The 21,443-nt window shown below is 40.4% G+C and overlaps 1 protein-coding gene and 1 long non-coding RNA gene across 4 annotated transcripts; one reads left to right on the top strand and one right to left on the bottom strand.

The window, feature by feature from the left end:
- On the top strand, positions 2–20,616 carry LOC110255751. Its single transcript, XR_002336535.1, has 3 exons — positions 2–138; positions 1,057–1,253; positions 20,063–20,616. It is a non-coding gene; the product is annotated as an uncharacterized LOC110255751 (long non-coding RNA).
- Positions 5,506–20,857, bottom strand: CKAP2 (cytoskeleton associated protein 2). 3 transcript variants are annotated; one of them, XM_003130956.6, is made up of 9 exons: positions 20,625–20,857; positions 19,606–19,690; positions 15,852–15,930; positions 14,856–15,724; positions 14,199–14,403; positions 12,312–12,482; positions 10,272–10,341; positions 7,497–7,752; positions 5,506–7,043 (listed from the first exon to the last, which is right to left on the bottom strand). In XM_003130956.6, exons 1-9 carry the CDS (start codon positions 20,692–20,694, stop codon positions 6,794–6,796), a joined length of 2,055 nt encoding a protein of 684 aa, XP_003131004.2. In that variant the 5' UTR covers positions 20,695–20,857; the 3' UTR covers positions 5,506–6,793. The 3 variants fall into 3 exon arrangements, with proteins under 3 accessions (XP_003131004.2, XP_005668436.2, XP_020920937.1); XM_005668379.2 differs by having other exon boundaries at positions 15,852–15,927; positions 20,625–20,809; XM_021065278.1 differs by having other exon boundaries at positions 5,798–7,043; positions 7,687–7,752; positions 15,852–15,927; positions 20,625–20,791.

Below are 21,443 nucleotides of genomic sequence, written 5' to 3'. Positions count from 1 at the left end.
GAAGCGAGCTTCCCGGTTCGGGCGGGAGGCGCTCTTCTCGGAGTAGCCGGGCCTGCGAAGGGCGCGTTTTCAAATTGCTGTTCCTCGTCGCTCAGAAACGATGCCAGCGATACTGAGGGAGGACCTTCACCCCGGAACGTGAGTTCTGACTCCAGTTTAAGCCAACAGCCCGTGTAGATAAGCTTCTACACAGGCAGTGCCCTCAGTTTGCCAGCCGTGTGAACCCGGGCGAGTGTGGAGGGCCGAATAGTGGTGCCCGAGAGAGAGAGACGGCCACAGCTGTGATTACAGATGACATATGCAGATAACGAGGGGCTGGGCACTGTTTTAAGGGAGATTAACATTAAAGTGCATAGAATAGGACTAAGGTCTTAGTTATTAACTCATGTAATCTTCAAAACAACCCTAAAGGAAGGCACAGTTGGTCTCTCTGAGAACAGAGAGGTCAAGTTATGTGCCTCAGGTCCCACAGCTAGTTAGTGGTAGACTTAGAATTAGGGAGTTTGGCTCCAGAGTCTGACCCTTGGCCACTACACTGCCATAATGTCAGAGATGCTGCAGTAGTAAACAGTCTCAAAAAAGAGCTGACCAAGTTAGAAGTCAGAAGGGACCCCACTGGATTTAGAAGGTCATGAGTTATCTTGAAGAAAGTGGTCTCAGTGATGTGATGAAGAAGCAACTAGACGGCAGTAGTTGAGGTGGGATGGTCAGAAGAAGCAAGAAGTGTAGGTACTTTAAGATGTTTAGGGGGAGTTCCCCTCGTGGCCAGCCGAAACGAATCCGGCTAGGAACCATGAGGTTGCGAGCTCAATCCTTGGCCTCGCTCAGTGGGTTAAGGATCCGGCGTTGCCCTGAGCTGTGGTGTAGGTCGAAAATGAGGCATGGATCCCGTGTTGCTGTGGCTGTGGCATAGGCCGGCGGCTACAGCTCGGATTAAACCCCTAGCCTGGGAACCTCCATATGCCGCAGGTGCGGCCCTAGAAAAGACAAGACAAAAGCAAATAAAAATAAAAAAATAAACTACATGTGTAACTTGCAATATATTTCTATTTCTAGTGCTGGTTTGATGGTCACGATGAACTGGAAGTCTGAATCAAGCCGAAGACGGAGGATGGATGGAGCAAAGGAGGCCGCTGGCAGGAGAGGCGTTGTGAAGGGAACTGGACCGTCGTCTCAAGATTTCAGAGGTGGTGCAGATCTTGGCAACGCCGAAGTCCATGCTGCAGCTGAAGAATCAGTTGCTGAAGTGGAAGGTACGGTTCAGTGGAATGAGAGGCGAGGTCAGCAGATGGCATCAACAAGGAAGAGGTATTTTCTTGTGGTGCAGCCAGTTAAAGATCCGGCATTGTCACTGCAGTGGTTTGGGTTTCTGCTGTGGGGAGGGTTCCATCCCTGGCTCAGGAACTTCCACATGCCTTGGGTGTGGCCAAACACACACACACAAAACAAAGAAAGAAAGAGGAGGCGAGATGGTAATCTAGGGGTTTTCGCCCTCAGCACTGTTGACAGTTTGGCTGGATAATTCTGTTATGGGGTGGGGATGAGGGTGTTTGCCTTGTGCTTTGTAGGTTGTTAGTAGTTATCTCTGGCCTCTACCTGCCAGACGTCAGCAGTACCCTCTGCCCTCAGCTGTGACACCTTAATCTGCTGACAATGTCTCCTGACATTGAAGATGTCCCAAGGTGGGCATGCGAGTGGGGGCAGTTGGTGCAGAATTGTCCCTGATTGAGAACCACCAATCCAGTTGGATGCTCTGAGTCTCAAAAGAAGGTGGAAAATGGTCTTTTTTTCTTCCAGTTTTATTGAGACATAATTGACATACATCACTGTATAAGTTTAAGGTGTACAGCGTGATGATTTGACTTGCATCATGAAGTGATGACCACAGTAAGTTTAGTGAACGTCCATCATCTCATAGACACAAAATAAAAACATTTTTTTTCCTTGTGATAAGAATGTCTACAATTTACTCTTAACAATTTTCATATACACATAGAGCAGTGTTAATTATATTTATCGTGTTGTACGTGAAATCTATAGTACGTATTTATAACTGGAAGGTTGTACCTTTGACTGCCTTCATCCGGTTCACCCTCCTCCTACCTCCTGCCTCTGGTAACCATGTATCTGATTTCTTTTTCTAGAGGTCGGTTCGTTGGTTGGTTTCTTGAAGTACAATTGATCTATAACACTGTCTTGGTTCCTGGTGTGCAAATAGTAATTCGTTATTTCTGCATTTCTAAATGGTCACCATGAGTCTAGGAAAAGCAATGGTCTTTTAAGTGATAACAACATGGTAGGCAATTGCAGACAGCACCCCTAGCTTTGCAGCCTACAGTACAATGAGTGGGTGGGAGCCGATTGGAGAGGCCAGTGTCTGTCCTGGAAAGCCATGGAGATACAGCACATATTTTCAAAATATTAAACTGCTATGATGCCCAGATGACCTTTGAATCTCAAAGTTAATTTTCCTGAGTTCCTAATGATATAATAGTTTCAAATTCCAGGCCTCACTCATAGAGAAAAAGAGATTATCTTAATTTTATAAGCTCCACCTTGTGCATGAAGTGAGTTAGCTCACGGCCTAGTTTCACCAGAAGCCTCCTATAGAAAGGAGGAAAGATTTAAGGGCAGTTTCCAGCAGGCGTTGAACTTCTCTGCTTCTGAAACCCTGACAAAAAGGGAGAGAGACGTCAGACTTGAGAATCTGCTCCACTTGGCATCAGCTGGGGCAGTTTGAAAGCTGGGGGCTGCGGGTACCTGAGAGCGCAGCGCGCTCATTCACATCTGGCACTTGGGCCGGAAAGCCTTAGCAGCTGGCAGCTGGAACAGCTGGGGCTCCTCGGGCACATGGCTAATTCTGTGGAGCTGAAAAACCCATTGCACTCCCCACAGTGGTTGGAGCTACATATTCTTTTCTTCTGTTTTTGGTGGGTATCCTTATGTTTTTAGCGATAAGGGTGTATATATTGTTTTGAGGTATGTTTTAATAAAATACTCCCATTTTAAGTGTGCACGTCAGTGAGTTTTGGCAAAAGAATAACTATGTTAACTAACATTAAGATATAGAACATTTTCATTTTTCCAGAAACTTCCCTCTTGTCCTTCTGGTGCTGGTCTCCTCCCTCAGTCCCCAGCCCCAGCTAACCACTGACCTGTTTTGTCAATATGCCATTTTATTTTTTTCTAGAATTTCACATAAATGGAATCACATAGTACATAGTTTTTTGTCTCACTTCTTAGTGTTTTTGAGGTTCATCTATACTGCTGTTTATCAGTAGTTTGTTCCTTTTTCTTAATGTCTGGTTTCTTTTGCTCAATTTCCGTTGAGTGGATATAGTGTACAATGTTTTAAATTCACTAGTTGATGGACTTTGGGGCTGTTTCCAGTTTGGGGCTAATATGAGTAAGACTATTATGGACAGTCCTGGGTACAATCTTTGCCAGGGTGTTTTCATTTCTCCTGGATACTTAGGGATGGAATTGCTGGGTCTTGTACTTACATTTTATATTTTAAATAATTAAACCCTTACTAGATGGTGAGCATAAACATGAATTTCTCTATCCAGCACCCAAACATGACAAGCTTGTAGCAATGCTATTGACCATATATATATATATATATATATGGTAATCAGCTTTAATTCTATAATTTTTTTTTGTCTTTGACACCTCTCCTGTTGAAATCATTGGGGTGTTTTTGTATAATGTTTTGTAACTTACAATTATGGAGATTTCAGGGGGGTTTTTTTTGTTTTGTTTTGTTTTTGTCTTTTTGCCTTTTCTAGGGCTGCACCCGTGGCATATGGAGGTTCCCAGACCAGGGGTCGAATCGGAGCTGTAGCTGCCGGCCTACACCAGAGCCACAGCAACGCGGGATCCATCTGAGCCGCGTCAGAACCTACACCACAGCTCACGGCAACGCCAGATCGTTAACCCACTGAGCAAGGCCAGGGACTGAACCCGCAACCTCATGGTTCCTAGTCGGATTCGTTAACCACTGAGCCACGACAGGAACTCCTGGGTGTTTTTTTTTTAGTTATGTTTTGTTTTTTTTTTTTTAATTTGATGTGTTTAGGAGTGTTTTAAATCCTAGATTTACTTTTTATTCACCAGAATAAAACCTCTAGGGATACTTTAAGGAAAGTGCATGAGTAGTAAACTGTGAACCCTTGCATGTTTGAAATGTTATTTTGCCCTCAAACTTGAATGATAGCTTAAATTCTAGCTTCACAATTCATTTTCTCACAAAATTTTGAAGACCTCAGGTGTGCTACCCGGTCTGGCTCCTGAATGTCTTGTGCTTCTACTCACAGAGGTAGGAGTTCTGCTGCTCCCAAGTGCTGCTAAATTCTGTGAGCTCTGCCATACCCTTCAGTGTTCAAGATCCCATCTTGCTTAAGCCCTCCCTGTCCTAAGGAAAATGTATTTCTTCTAATATACTTACTTAAATTTAACTATCTATTCTACCTAGAATCTATTTTTGCAAGAGCTATAGAGACTGAAATTTCATAGCGTTTCTTTTTGAAATGTAAATTTTACCATTTACTTCCATTTAGTTTTAATGTTACATTGACCTATGTTAATGAAAAGTCCTTATGACTTGGGAATTGCAGAAACATACATGAAGTATGGTGCCATTTATATCCAACAAAGAAAAAAAGCCACATACACACATGTTTAAATATGTATCTATACTGTGTATGTATGGTAAATATACAGAAAAAAAATTGGACGTTTACCATACTAAGGGGCAGTGGGATTGGAGTAAGAGGAATTTTGCTTTATCTGGATTCAGACTTAACAGGAATTGGATGCACAACTGACAAGCTATTGAAAAGCCCAGGCAGGAGTCTCTCCTTTTCCCTGGGTAGTTACCTCCTTGTTCCCTTTGCTTCCCAGTCTTGGTGTGGTCACCCAGTGCCTTACATTTTCTAGGCCTAACTATACAGAAAAGCCTCTCGGTCCCGATTCCAAATACCGATGGAAAGGATAGAAAGGGCTCTTTCAGTCCAGCCTGAGTTAGGTGTCCATTCTGACCATTCAAACAGGGGGCACAGGCAGATAAAATGATACAAAATGACCAAAGGGGATTATCTTCATTTTACCCTTGAGAAAGATGAGGCTCGACCTAAGTAATTTCTCCATGGTCACTTAACTTTTACGAGAAGGTAGGAGCCGAGGTTGTAAATGTAGGTCTGTTGGATCTCGAGGCTCATGCACTCTACAGCGCATTCTTGGAGGTACTGAGCTTGGACGAACCTAGGTCTGATACGTAACTGTTCTTAAGCATCTGAAAAGGAGTTAGAACTATGTCTGTAAATGTTAGAACTGACAATTTAGATGGATTTTCCCTCAGTTGAGGGAGGAGGAAAAAAAAAAACAACCCACTCTATCTAACCTGTCCAAACAGAACCGTTTATCTTAAGCTGTCTTCCACTGAGATATCTCAAGCTACGCTATATGGCCAATGAACCATACGGTAAGGAAGTTATAAAGCTCAGAGTATGGGCCAGCTTGAAGTTTATTTCAAATGGCATGTTTTACACCATTCATACAAAGTATGAAAAAAACTAAAGAATTTAAAACAAATTAAAGATTAAGGTAAGTTTTTAGGTAAGTAGATTGATAATTTTTCAAAAGGAAATACACCATTAAACATACGCTTATTTTAAGTGTTGAAAAACCTCAAGTCAGATTTCACTATGATGTATTTCAAAGGCAAGCTTTAAATTTATTCACTGTGGTTAAACTGCACATTTGTTGAAAGAAATGTCTTTGAAATATTGTTATATAGATCTTTTAATTTATTGTATACATATTAGGTACACAGTTTAAAAAGGAATAAAAATCCTACTCTCTAGAACATAAGACAATAAATAGAACAAAGATAGGTGCTATTATACAAATGGAATTAATGAACATAAATAAGATTAAGTATGTGATTTTCAACCACAATCATATTATGCAGTTTTAAAACTATCTATTCTTTTACAATGACAGGATTCTAATTGGAAAAACTGTAGAGTAGGTAAAGGATGTATGCCATTTAAGTATTAGTTTAGAGACTTACAAAACGATTTTATTGGTGGTATTTATGTGTATGGCTATCATGTTTTTAAGAGACATGATTTAACTGAAGTTTTTATGTTACAAGGAATAAATCAATTTTAAGTATTATTTTAGAAAAACTACTTGAAATAGAATGACATTAAATATTATATATTCTTTCTCTAACTCCATTCTAATAGTCTATAAATTATATCAAATGAAGCAACAGAAGTTAGTATTTTAACATTTTAGATAGTCAAGTTACAAAGGGAACTATAGAAAGGAACTCAGAGTTAAAGTTCCAAATACTAAGTTTGGCATATTTTCTTTCTTACTACTTAGAGTGTTTAGTTAATTACCCCTGTTGGTGACCACAGTTTAAAAAAAAAAAAAAAAAGGAAGAGGCCAAGAGACCAGAGATGCAGACTCACTGGCCCTGGTGGAGAGTGGTGATGAAGAAGCCAGGCAGTCTGGGGTATGAGAACTGGCTGAAAAAGCAAGCTAGGTCTGTCTTGACAAAACTTATTTGTAGAGAAAAACTCCGGGTACTGAGATCAAGGTAGGATTAGTTTTCCAAGGCACAGAAGCCAACACCTGCTATAAAGTGAACATTAGTAAAAGCACTTACTGCCCAGAAGACATAGGTACTTGGCAATTCTTGACCTAAGGAACATACAGAGTCTCAACAAACAAACCAACAAAACAGCCTTGGAATCCTCAGACCCCAATCCTTATCAGAGCTTCACTTCTCCGCCTCCGCCTCCGAGTACATGGGGCACAGGGCCGAGTTGGGGCGGCACACAAAAGCATCGGTTTCACTTCCCAACTCTGTTAACTGTTCCAGTGAAGACACACAAGGATAATGGTCTTTTAACATATCTGGCAATTTAGAAGTCTTCTCTTGAAGACGTCGAGAACGTCTAACTGGTGTTAGAAACTTCAGCTCTTTAAATGCAGAATTTGTTTCATCAAACTGCATCTTCTTTTTTAAACTAAAAAAAGAATTATTCCCAGAGTTAAAAGCATGTTTATCATGTTTAGCATTTCCTCTTTGTCCTTTGATGCTATTTATCATACTATAACTTGTATGTTACAACCATGTGACTGCTGGTCTTAGAGAAAGAGGTCCTACAAGCTCCTTGAAGTAAGGAGTAATTTTTGACTTTGTTGTTACAACTTGCACAGAGTAGATACTTGAATATCTATAGAGTTGGCTAATTGCTCAATTCCAAAACCCACGGTGATCAGTAAGACAGAGATTAAAGGAAAATGATGCAAATATAGTATTTAAAAGGCAAAACGTTCCAATGACATTTGAATTTATTTGAAATCTTTCTATTAACAAACAGTTCTAATTGGAAGCTATCTTAAAGATTTCAAAATGCCATATATATTATCCCTAAGCATAAAAACATATCACAGCATATTACGTTTTAAAAGTTTACCTCTGCAAGTATGGCGTAGTAGACACATTATATTTAATTAAGCAACCAGCTCCACTTTCTGTATTGGGGGTTTTAACGTCATTGGCTGGATCTTTTGTTTTGTCATCTTGCTCTCTTTCACAATCTTGAAATATCACATTTCTAGGATGCTTATTGTCCACTTCCGTTTTTTCTGCCTCTAGATTAATACCTGTGTCATCAACGTTGACTTCTTGGATTTGTTCCTTAGTTGCAGAGGACTCCTCAATTTTTTCTCCTATAACAACAGATTTAGAGATTAAGCTTTTGGTCAAATTTAAAGAACAAAACCAGAAGACAGTTATTTATAGTTGGCTAGATTCTCAAAATAAAAGAACCAAACTGCCAACTCCTAACCATTACTTTTCCGATGCAAATACTGCTGACAATTATTAGTACAACAAAGACCTACTATCTATCTCCTATGTGTCAGGGATTATAGGTACAAATATAGGAAGGAAATCATCCCAGTCCTTTAAGAAGTTCGCATGCCAGAGTTCCCACTGTGGCACATCAGGATTGGTGGCGTCTTGGGAGGTGCTGGGATGCAGGTTCTATCCCCAGCCTGTCACAGTGGGTTACAGATGTGGCATTGCTGCAGCTATGGCTTAGGTCGTGACTGCAGCTCGGATCTGATCCCTGGCCAGGGAACTCCATATGCTGCAGGGTGGCCAAAAATGAAGGAAAAAAAAAAAGTTCATACTCCATGGAAGAAACATGCTTTAAAATAATTATAAAATGAGGGAAACGCTATAACTGAGGTAAAAGCAAAAGTTATGATTGTGGGAACCCCTCAAAAGAAGTACCTGTCTTTGCTTGAAGGACAGGAAGATGGCAAAGGAAGGCCTCACAAATGATGTTTAGGAGGGTTCTTGAGAAATGAGGGCTTGAGAAGAACAAGGAAGACCATCTTGGGATAAGGCTTAAAAGGAAGTTATCTATTTAAGACATTAAAGGGCCAGTGCACTTTGAATATAGGGTAAAGAATAAAGTGGGAATGTAGGAAGAAGGTGATGAGATCAGATCGGTAGGATGTTTTGACAAAAAAAATTCCCTGGAGAGAGAGATACAATTAGATCTGGTCACTGTACAGAGTGGGAAGTGAAAGCAATGACCTGTGATGGTAGGAAGACAAAGCTGTTAGAATAGTCTGAGCAAGGCGGTAGAGGAGACAGCGAGAGGAAGGGCCCAGGCTGAGTGTTAATCCCGAGTCAGGCCTTGAATGAATGTACGGGCTGGGTGTGCATGTGTACTGGGGGCGTTCCTTCTAAAATTCCTTGCTTATGAGTCTTTAATGACAGAAGATGATTTTTTTGGTTGTTGTTCTTTCTTTTTTGGCGGGAGGAAGAGATGGTATCAGGAAGCAGTAAGGGAAGACAAAGAGTTCAAAAGAAAATATGTTAGATGTGAAATTCTTGGGAGACATCCTGGTAAATCCACTGAGCTGAAAAGACCTCAGGATTTGATTATTAGGAAATTTTTGGAGGTTTTTTGTTTTGTTTTGTTTTTGTCTTTTTAGGGCCGCACCTGCGGCACATGGAGGTTCCCAGGCTAGGGGTCCAATCGGAGCTGTAGCCGCCGGCCTACGCCAGAGCCACAGCAACGTGGGATCTGAGCCGCGTCTGCAACCTACACCACAGCTCACGGCAACACCAGATCCTTAACCCACTGAGCAAGGCCAGGGATTGAACCCGAAACCTCATGGTTCCTAGTTGGATTTGTTAACCACTGAGCCACGACGGGAACTCCTATTAGCTTTAGAAATATAACATATTTTTTCCTTTTTCTTTTTTGGCCATCCTGTAGCATATGCAGTTCCCTGGCCAGGGATCCGATCAGAGTTGCAGTCTCGACCTACACCACAGCTGCAGCAACAATGGACCCTTAACCCACTGTGCTGGGCCGGGGATCAAACCGTGTCCCAATACACCACCAATCCCATTGCTGCGCCACAGCGGGAACTCCGGTATACAACATGATGTGATGTTTGTATGTATCGTGAAATGATGACCACAATGTGTTGTGAAATGATAACATCTGTCCCCATCATATAGTTAAAATTTTTTTTCTTATAATGAGGACTTTTAAGATTGACTCTCAGCAACTTTCAAACACGAAATATAGTATGACTAACTACAGACACCATGTTGTACCTTACATTCCCTGGACTTATTTACACTGGTAGTGTGTATCCTTTGATTCTTTTCACCCATTTCAATGGGTGGGGTTAGTCTTAAACCTTTCTCCTTTGGTGTGTGGTATACTAGTCTTTCTTGGTTTTTCCTTCTGTCTCCCTGACTTCTCCCTTAAGCTCCTTCATTAAACATAGGTAGTAAGATCAGGTCAGTATATCTTCTGTATGTTCAACTGGGGCATATTAACAGCAACCGTAAACAGAAACAGATCATCTAATCAAAGTACCTTATTTTTAAGACAGGAAATTAAGGCCCAGAGAGATAAGGTAGTTTTCACAGACACATGGTAACAAGTTTCGACAGAACAGTATAAACCAGCTATGGTGGAAAAAAATAAAAATCATTTTATATATATATAAATAAAAAAAATTGGGGGTTTTGAGCCAGATCTCCTAATTAAATTATTTATCCTACGTAAAGCCAATGAATTTGAGAGGTAAGTCAATAGAAGTATGAGGAAAGAAACAAATATTAAAAAGTTTAAAAAGATAAAAGAAAGATAATTCAGCAAAGAAACTTATTTAAATCACCTTCATTTGAAGGAAACAAGAAACTAACTTACCAAATTTCACTTTTTCTTGGCTCTTCTTTGTCAGAATTTCAACAATTGCATGTCGCATTTCTTCAATAGGCTATATTTTTTTTTAATGAAGAAAGCAGACCCATGTAAGTTTTATATTCCCTGATATTAACTAGGCTGTCCAAGTTGAAAATTTAAAACCAGTGATTAAATTTCATGTTTTAAAACAAAGTAGTGATTCTTGGACCATTTTCCCCAGAACTCTTATTTTGCATTCAGAATTGAAAAACTGACTGCCTTTTCCAAGTAAAAGTGAACTTAAGGGATAGAATTCCATCAGTTTATAGCCTTTTTTTTTTTTTTTTCTGTCTATTGTCTTCTTAGGGCCATACCCTCAGCATATGGAGGTTCCCAGGCTAGGGGTCTAATCCGGAATGTTGCCGCTGGTCTACGCCACAGCCACAGCAGCAATGGATCCTTAACTCATTGAGCAAGGCCAGGGATTGAACCCGCAAACTCATGGTTCCTAGTCAGATTCATTAACCACTGAGCCACGACGGGAACTCTGAATTCCATCAGTTTAAACATTTTCCCCATAATTTCTTTTCTTTTTTGGCCATGCCCGCAGCATATGGAAAGTCCCAGTCCAAGGATCCAATCTGAGCCAGAGCTGCAACCCACACCACAGCTGCAGCACATCAGATCCTTAAACCACTGAGCCAGACTGGGGATCGAACTGGCACCTCCACAGAGACAAGCTGGATCAAAAACGCATGGTGCCACAGTGGGAACTCTGGGAACTCCTCCCTATAATTTTTCTTAAGCTGGTAGTAACTACTACTGCTTGCCTGACAGGAACAAAATGAAGGAGCAACTAGCAAATTAAGACTATATTAATATCTATTAAAGAGCTGCTTAAATTTATAGAAGTTTATTCCTTTTCTCCTACATTCAAGTCCATGGTTATATTTTTGTTTCACATGCAAGTAAATGCACCTCTGAAGAGTTCAAGACTTTTTTGTCTTTTTAGGGCTGCACCCTTAGCATATGGAGGTTCCCAGGCTAGGTCGAATCAGAGCTGTAGCCGCTGGCCTCCACCACAGACACAGCAATGCAAGATCCGAGCCGTGTCTGCAAGCTGTACCACAGCTCATGGCAACACTGGGTCCTTAACCCACTTAGCGAGGCCAGGGATCGAACCGTGTACTCATGGATACTAGCTGGGTCCGTTTACCACTGACCTCCTGAAGAGTTCAGATGGATCAGCCTAACATATAAGCACCCATTGTATGTCAGATATGCTTACTATGAAGCACAATGCCTGCTAACGTAATATAATCAAAATATTATATAAAAGGGAAGGTCAGGCTCATATTCTTAATTCTGGAATTTAGTCCTAAACTACTCACCCATCTGGTTTTCAATTTTCTTAGCTATTTTTGATTCTTGTTTTCCACCTTCTGCTCTGGTCTCACAACTTTCTCTTTACACCACTGCTTTCTCTGTGAATACCTGGCTCTTATTTTGCATCATAGCTACAGTGCCAAAGCTGCCTTAAGTAATTAATATTACCTTCTGGTTCACTGGATCAGGGACCTAATATTTTCTTCCAAGTGGAATTCAGTCAAATATAGTTACTCTTCAGCAAAGTGTTTTATACATAATAGCTATAGAGAGAGTAAATGCTGAATATTTGGTCTGTTGGCCTTGCTGACAGTAAAGGATATAGACTTTTCTTAAGGAAAGGCTGAAAAGTTTTTTAAAAAGTTTCTTTGTAAACAATTTCCAAGAATGTGTTTCTGAGAAACTTGGTCAAAAGGAAATACATTTCTCACAGCACATTTTATAAAATACATATTCCAGCTTATATCCATTCTCTAAGGTCTGATTATCCCTAGTAGGTGAGGAAGTTTTAGAAGGTTGAGAAACAGTCTTTATAATATGCAAACTTTGTAGCCTTTAAACATTCATTACTTTTACATATACAACCACAATTTTATCAAGTTATATGGTGATGTGTTCCAAAATAATTCTGAGTTATTTACACTGTAATAATAAAACACCAGTAAGTTTTAATCTCACCTGAGCTCCTGCCAGAATGGCCTTCTCATAGATTGCGATAATATTTTCAATTGGACTTGTGAGTTGTTCAATACGTGCAAGGCATATCCAATATTTAACAAGCTTTTGGGCATCTGGGATATTTTTAATCAGGTCATTCAGGGTAGCCAATATCTCTTCTTTTGGACATCCCTAAAATAGCAAGAAATAAAGTGTGTGACATCGTTTAGCCTGCTAATATGAACAGTTAGGTAAGCTTGCTATAATCAAGATCAGTGATAGAAAAGGTTGGTAAAAAATTATTCATAAAACATTGTTATCCTCCTACTGTCTTAACTTATTCTGAATAACTCATAAGAAGCATATCAGGAGTTCCCGTCGCGGCGCAGTGGTTAACGAATCCGACTAGGAACCATGAGGTCGCGGGTTCGGTCCTGCCCTTGCTCAGTGGGTTAACGATCCGGCGTTGCCGTGAGCTGTGGTGTAGGTTGCAGACTCGGCTCGGATCCCGAGTTGCTGTGGCTCTGGCGTAGGCCGGTGGCTACAGCTCCGATTCAACCCCTAGCCTGGGAACCTCCATATGCCGCGGGAGCGGCCCAAGAAATAGCAACAACAACAACAAAAAAAAAGACAAAAGACCAAATAAATAAATAAATAAAAATAAAAATAATCTATAAAAAAAAAAAAAAAAGAAGCATATCAGTCAAGAGTCAGAGGCAGAAGAAAAAAGAAATACTAGTTGAGATAAATATTAGTTTAAAAAAATGACTAACACTACTTGGTCCTGATGTTTATCTTCTTATATAGTGTGGAATTCTATTTGTTAATACTTAGATTTTTTTTTTTTTAATTTTATGGCCACATTCACGGCATATGGAAGTTTCCAGGCCAGGGACTGAATCTGAGCCACAGATGTCTATGCCTCAGCTGTGGCAATGCCAGATCCTTTAACCCACTGCCTCATGGCAGGAACTCCTAAAATTTTTGCATCTACCAGATGCTTGTGAGAAAAGCTTAAACATTTTTTAAAAAAATTATCTTCGTTAGGTTTTGATCGTAAGACTAAAATGAATGTGTAGTGATTTATGTGATGAAGAGCTATATATGGTTAAATAGGGCAGAAAAATTCCCTAGTATCAATTTAAAAAACCCCAGCTGAGCAGAAATAAGAATAGAATCAGTTTCCCTGACTGTAATTTTCACTGGTCATCAGAACAAGAAGATTAAAGATGCTCATGAAGACTAGAGAAAGGTTTGAAATCACACTGCGTATATTCAGTCTTTCTATGGATCTTGGACACCAGTGAGTGACCAAAGTAAGATTAAGGAGAAGCCAGGAAATTAAAAAAAAACAAAAACCAAAAACAAAACACCCCACACGCCAAAGTTGATTATCATACTGCATAGGATTCTGCTCCAAATTAAAATCATACAGTTCAAGACCATGATGATGTTGGTTTAGATTGATGAGATTTTGTTTACAAATACTTGAATTAACTTAAGTTTAACCTTTGATAACAAGGACTTGCTAATTTGTGTTGCTATTCTTTGGTAAAGTATGGTATGAGTAGAAAAAATAATTTGTAAATATGTTGAATGAATATAAAAGACAGAAGGTATCAGAGTGAATATCCACCCCCAGCCCACTTTATGAACATCTTAGAGGAATGCAGTATCTATAACCCAAGTAAAAAAATCGAATTATCCCTTTGATATATTTATATGAACTCAATGAAAAGGCAGTCTAGGAAGGCAAAAGAGAAGCAATCTCACAATTAACATTTAAGTCTACATAACACTGCACATTAATTTGACAAGTTAATTGGTCAAAAATTGACAATATAATTTAATGAGGTATTTATGAAAGTAATTTGCAAACAATAAACTACTACACAAATAAAAGACTACCTCATTAATCAGGTTTAGGCATTCGGAAAATGTCTTGTTTATTTTTTCAGTAAACAATCGTTGTTCATCTTCTTCGGCCATGGTAGTCCAGAAGGACTCCACCAGTTTTTCACTCTGTCCTTCAGGCTCAGGCTGGGTAACTGCTGAGTTAGGGGGCCTTTTCAGCACCCTTCCTTTGCCAGCTTTCCACTCACTCAGACGAGCTCTGCAGTTAGAAGCAGTATAGAAACATTACTGTAATACTGATGAAGGAATTCATCAAACAGAGCAAAAATTTTAAAATATTTCATATCTTTAAGTAGTTCTACACTAGTGGCACATACACAGTTCACCAGCTTGAAGAAGAAGAAATACTGACCGTATCATTGTTAATTATATGCTCAAAAACCCCGAGAAGGCATTTCTAAATGGAGAGGTTGTATTTCTGGATTTTATTAAGTATTTTAACTTAGATTACATAAAACCACCTAATTAAACATACTTAAGCACGATAACTTATGACATCCTGCTCCACAAAATAAATTTGTTTACATTGATCTGTATACGACTGAAGAGAATCCACGCACAAAAAAATTCTGCAACTTTCAAAACATGATAAGCCATATTCACAAATGATACTGTACTGAAAGTTAAGCTAATAAAATTAAATCTACTTACTTTCTCTCCTCTGCAGTTTCTTTGGGCCGAGCCCATCGACTATCAATAGTTGCTTTTACGATGGTATGTCTGCGCTGATCAATGCCTTTAGACTTTTCTATCAGCTTCGTATTAGAAGATGAAGCAGGCCTGGCTACCATTTCAGATGTGCTTCTCGATAGTGTCTTATTTATGTCCTGAGAAGAACTGGTTTTGATACTAGATGACACTGTATTTAATTGCAATATTTCCTTCTCACGAGGCCCTTTCCGAATTGTGACATTGGCAGACATCCTACTGATGTCCTGTTTGGTGGCGTCCTGGGTATTATTACTGTGGTGACTTCTAATTGGAGGTCGCACAAGGTGTCTGCTGTGAGATGTAGTGCCAGTGCTCACAAATTTCTTGGCAGTTGTCACATGTGAGTCCCTGTCACTTTTCACTGTTCCACCACCAGTGTCTACAGGCTGAGGCTTTGTGGCGTTAGAGTCTGTAGTTGAAAGTTTCTTCGTTGTTACAGAACTCTCAGCTTTGACTTGTAGAGGTTTTCTAAATGAATTGATCTTAGACTGAACAATTTGGCCACGATAAGATCCAAGCACAGGCTTCTTGGGCATGGTAGCATCTTGCTTTGGTTTGTCCACAGTCACTTGCTTCTTTTTACTATAGTTTTTAAGGTGAAATGCTTGGCTTAATGTCATAGGTTGACTCTGGGGGTCATCTTTCATGGGTAACGATGGCAGAGTTTGATTATTATCCTCAAAATTAGGCGAATCAATTGCTACAGCTGAATTAGTTAATTCATTAGAAGGTTTTAAAGGAATACAGTTTCTCTCCACTGTTATATTACTTTTGATCCCAGTAGGTCTACTGACATTTTCTTTATCAGCCTAAAAGGGTTATTGAAGATAGATCAGTATTTCAGAACTCATTTCTTTCAGAAAGAGTTTAGGAAAAAACTTTCTTTAGGAAAGAGAGAAAAGGGATGGGTTTATGAGGACTATGTCCGTATCTTACCATTTTTGTCTTCAGTTTCAGAACTTTTGTCTCTTTTTGGATCTGGCCTTCAGATGTCCTCACTCTCTGGTCTCTACTACTTAAAAAAAAAAAAAAAAAAAAAAAAAAAATCCATACCAAGGACGTTTCCTTTTTTGGGGAGAAGGAATGGGAGGATACTCACAATTATTTACTTTTTTTTTTTTTTTTGTCTTTTTGCTATTTCTGGGGCCACACCCGTGGCATATGGAGTTTCCCAGGCTAGGGGTCGAATCGGACCCCTGTGGCTTACGCCAGAGCCACAGCAACGCAGGATCCGAGCCGCGTCTGCAACCTACACCACAGCTCACGGCAACGCCGGATCGTCAACCCACTGAGCAAGGGCAGGGACCGAACCCGCAACCTCATGGTTCCTAGTCGGATTCGTTAACCACTGCGCCACGACGGGAACTCCACAATTATTTACTTTTGATTTTAAATTGAGGCAAGAACTGAGATTTATTTGTACTAAGAAAAACTTTTATTATAGAGTGATTTAATAGTATAAACAAGATGGCTGAGGAATTCAAAGATATTTTCTTACAAGTCTTAACACCCTCCCCCCATAGATGATGTAAACATTTAGTAATCTCATTTCAAACCATTCTTCTCTCTAGTCATTCAAACAAGTCTTCAAAAATCTTTATTAAGCAACACTTTCTTTGGTTAGTTTTAAGTACTTAGTACTAGACTTACATTGAAAAAATTTAAAGATAGCTCTCCCAAAAGAAATCCAAATGTTGCACGCACACACTCACAACTTAATTTATCCACTAATGTTGACTTTATCATTACATTTACAATAGATATCCAAAGCAAAGCCTTCTTCAAGAATTAAACCTAGGAGTTCCTGTTGTGGCACAGTGGAAACGAGGCCGACTAGGAATCATGAGGTTTCAGGTTCAATCCCTGGTCTCACTCAGTGGGTTAAGGATCCTGTGTTGCCATGAGCTGTGGTGTAGGTCACAGACAAGGCTCAGATCCTGTGTTGTTGTGGCTGTGGCATAGGCCTGCGGTGGCTACAGCTCTGATTGGACCCCTAGCCTGGGAACCTCCATGTGCCGAGGGTGTGGCCCTAAAAAGCAAAACAAAACAAAAAATTAAACCTAAACTCCCTTTTACACATATAGGCTGGTTAGTGTAGACTGTGAGAATCTCTCAGCAAGTGACTATGTATTCTATGAATAAAGGAGAAAAATAGGGTCAATTAGACATGTTGACTGTAAGGCAGACTCCAAGTTCAGAGATTGTAAAGGTGAACCAAGTGTACAAAGAATCAACAAACCTGCTCTCTCTATAGTTACAGTGCCTTTCACATCTATTTGCTTAGTCTTGGAAAAGGAGCAAAAGTTTATTATAGCTTGTACTACACATTTTGAGTGATGGCAAGGAAGGGTCAAAATGTGCCACTGAACAGGGCACACTGGTAGCTATCTAATGAGTATAGGTGCCTCTTTTTCCTCCCAGGCATTGCCAGTCTGCAATGTTTAAGTCCAATCCCCACTTTAAGCTCTGGCATTCACTACCTGCTGGCAGAGTCCTCTTGTTATTCCTGGGCCTGCTGTCTGCTGTCTGCTGTGAGTGGGAGACGATACTCATGGCCAACCTGCCAGGTTCTCCCAAAGAGGTACCTTAACTAACCAAGACTCCCATTGATCTCAGCTTCTATTAACTTCTGGTGTACAGTATACTATGAAGTTATTTCACTGAGAAATGAGAAGCGATCTTAAGAGTTAGCCTATCTTTGCTCTACCGAAGACTACTAGCCTCTCTGCCTGTCTACCCATATGCTCTGCTTCCCTTCTGTCCCACGGATGAGCCAACTCCAAGCTGGTCCAGGCCCAAACTCTCCACGTGCACTCTCCTTCTTGGCTACTCAGGGACCTTTTTCCTGTTCATTCTTCTGCTTCATTAACTTGTCCCTCAATTAGGTCATTCCCAACAGCAAATAAACACCGTGCATTGTATCTCATCTTAAAAGGCCTTAAGCCTCACATTTCCTTTCAGCTACTGCCTCATTTTTCTTTCCTTTAGAGCAAAACTCCTGAAAAGGAGAGATCTACGCACTGTCTCCATGTCGCCACATTCCATTGGCTCCTAAGCTCATCCACTTCTGTGTTTCTGCCACTCAAAGTCAATTGTCTTCATCGTACTGAATCTTTCAACAGCCCTAGACATAGGTAGTCACTCTTCTTTCTTTAAACATTTTCTTCACTTTGTTGCTGAATCACCAACTCTTCTGTTTTTCCCTCCTACCCAGGGGTCCAATTATTTTAAGTCTCCCTTTTTTCTTCCTCACCCCGCCAGGGCTCAAAGCTGCAAATTTTAAACTTTTCTTCTGCATTTTTTAGTTTTACACTTCTCAGGGACTCCTCTTTGTCAGTGACAATAGAATTACCATCTACATACCAGTAGTTCCCAAGTCTCCATCTCTAGTGCCAATTCTACCCCTGAACTTCAAACACATGACTATTTGGCATCTCCACTGACAAGACTAATTGCTGCCTCAAACTTACACGATCAAAACAGAACTTGTGATTGCTCCACTCCTCCCTCATCTTCCCATCTCAGTATATGGTATCACTATCCACTCAGCTATTTCAAATCAAAAGTCTAAGATCATCATCTTTTTGTCTTAAACAAAAAAATTGTGGGATTTGTGAAAGATACGGTTTATTCTAAAGTTAAAGCAACTACTTACTGTAAAGGTAAAAAAATATTTTAAAATTTTTATTTGGGAACAATGCCAAACATATAAAGTTGCAAAATTATAAATAATTCAAAGAATATCCATATACTCATTGGCCAGATTTGCCTGCTGTTAACATTTAATCCCATATCATTTGTACTCTTTCTGAAGTGTTTATGTGTGGAGTACATGCACTTTTTTTCTTGAACTTTTCAAGATGAATTATATAGACAATGGCTCTTTTTAGGACAGTTTTCAAATTCATAAATTTACCACTTTAATCTACTGTTCATAGTTGAAAACTGACCTAATAATGTTCTTTAGAGCATTTCCCCTTCCACTATAAAGTATAGTATAAGGGTCAGGTCCTGAATTGAGTTGTTTTAACTCTTTAGCTGCCTTTAATCTGGAACATTCAGGATCATCTTAAACTCTGTTTTTTCTTTACACCCCATATCTAATCACCATGTCCTGCCAACTCTATCTCCTAAATATTAAGTGGAATCTGAGTACTTTCTACCCTGGTATGAAGCATTCATAAAGACAAAATATATCAATAAGTACCTAATGTAAAGAAATACAAATTAAAAACTAATGATGTTATTAAGATGATTCTTCATTATAAAAAAAAAAAAAAAAAAAAAAAAAAAAAAAAAAAAAAAAAAAATAAATAAATAAAAAAAAAAAAAACAATTAAAATGTGGCCACTAGAGAATTTTATTTTATAATTTTTTTTTAATTATTTATTATTATTATCTTTTTACTTTTTAAGGCCACACCTGCAGCATATGGAAGTTCCCCAGGCTAGGGATGGAATCTGAACTGCAGCTGCTGGCCTATGCCACAGCAACTCGGGATCCTTAACACACTGAGTGGGAACAGGGATTGAACCTGCATCCTCATGGATGCTAGTCGGGTTTGTTTCCCCTGAGCCACAACGGGAACTCTGAAAATTTTAAATTACACATGTGGCTCATATTAGCTTTTTACTAGACATCTCTGATATAATTTGCCAGATGTGAAATGAAAAAAAAAATGCGACCTCACCTGGATAATATCTGATTTTCCTGTTTGAGGGCAAAAGCAGTTTTTCTTTTCAACAGATATTCCTTGAGTTTTTCTCTTCTTTGCTCTAAATAACAAAAGAGCTACAAGTCAACATCAGTTACAATAGTAACATCAAATAAAATATTGACTAAATGAAGATTTACTTCAAAAGTCTACTTGAGATCATGTCTAGAATATAACAGAAAATTTCCCAATTCAGAACTGCCTTTGAAAAAAAAAAATCCCATTTTTAAATCATTACTGTAAAAGATCCCCATAACCACTCTGTATAAGAATCACATTTTCTACTGCCTGAAAGTAAAAAATCTGGAGAACATCATTTCCAACGGATAGTTACTAAAAGCCAAGCTTTAAGAAGCTAAATGGTAGAGATGAGACACTAAACTCCAAGTTCTAATTTAGCAGAATTGGGTCAGAATTGTTTTTTCATGCATAGGACAAAGAAATACCTATTATTTCTGAAGACTTGGCCAACCCTATAGTTCTATGAAGTCGAAGGCAACAGGAGTCAAATTTGAAGCATGAGAGGAGCCCGCCTCAACTTTTCTGAAATTAACTCCCAATGTCGGATGCGGGAGCATTCCGCGCAGGCGCAGTCGGGTCTCAGTGCGGACGCGGCACCGCCCCCGAGGGCCCAGGTCCTCAATTCGGGTTCCGGCCGAAGCCCCGCTCACTCCCCCACCCCGCTAAACGGATTCGCAGGTCCGTCTCCGCCGCCAGTGGGCCGCGGCCACAAGTGAAGAGTTCAACCCTCACACTTAACACCACGGAGCCTGCACAACTCCGATTGTCCCCTTCACAAACGTCAAGAATGCGGTCGCGAGAGGCCGAGCGCCCTGTTCAAGTTTTTCCCACCACTGGATGGGGCAGAAGCTGGTCTACGTACCCAGGCCCCGACCGCCGAGTCCGAGCCACACCCCCACACCGCGGCTGACCCCGGCCCATCCGGCAAACGATCCTTCCGCAGGCTCCGCAATTCTTGCCACCACGGCCCTCACCTCTGAACCCGGACTGGGCCCTCTGACTCGGGGGTAGCTGCAAGTCCTGGGGCACGGCTAGGGTGCTCATCGCAGCTCGGGACAAGGGAACGCGTCTCGGGAAAGACCGTGGCCGAGGTTCGCTCTCTCCAGCCGTGTCTCAGCACACTGCCGCTCAGCGCGCGGGGCCAGGCCTTAGTTGGCGCGGCTGCCGCCTCCGCCCATTGGTGCCCGGCGTGAATTGAATGGGCCAATGGGCGTAGAGGGGCGCGGCCTGAGCTGCTATTGCAGGGGCGGGGCTTGCGACTGACGGGTTCAGTTAGGACCGCTCTAGACCTAGGTTTTCAAACCTAAACGGGGCGCTTAATCTTGGACTTGGCAGCGTGGGAGGAGTCGGCCTGATAAATCTCTGCGCCAGAGCAGATAGGCGTCATTTTAGACGTGAAGCGCGTTGAGGAAGGCAGGCGAGAAAAGTGTTGTTGAGGAGGATTATAAGCACTGACTGCTGTACAGAGAGTGTGTGTATTTCCCTTCCACAAATGTTACTGCATTGCTGCATCACAGCTCTGAGGTGGAAAGTTATTTCGTTTCACAGATACTGGGACAGGCTAAGAGGTTATTTGCCGACGTTTGCACAGATTGCAAAGGGAAACTGAAATTATGGTCTACTTTCCTCTGTACTACACAATTATCAGATGAGAAAAAGAGGAGAGGAAGAGAAAGGAATAAAATGGGAATACACCTTCCTTTTATAATCCCCCCCGTGAAAATAAAATAGCGTTTGTTGTAGACATTGTGTATGTTTGTGCGTTTAAGTGTGTGGCCATAATCTTTCAGTCC

Source organism: Sus scrofa, chromosome 11 (genome assembly GCF_000003025.6).
Source record: "Sus scrofa isolate TJ Tabasco breed Duroc chromosome 11, Sscrofa11.1, whole genome shotgun sequence".
Taxonomy (NCBI): Eukaryota; Metazoa; Chordata; class Mammalia; order Artiodactyla; family Suidae; genus Sus; species Sus scrofa.
Note: the sequence above shows the minus strand (reverse complement) of the source record. Positions and strands in the feature narration are given on the sequence as shown.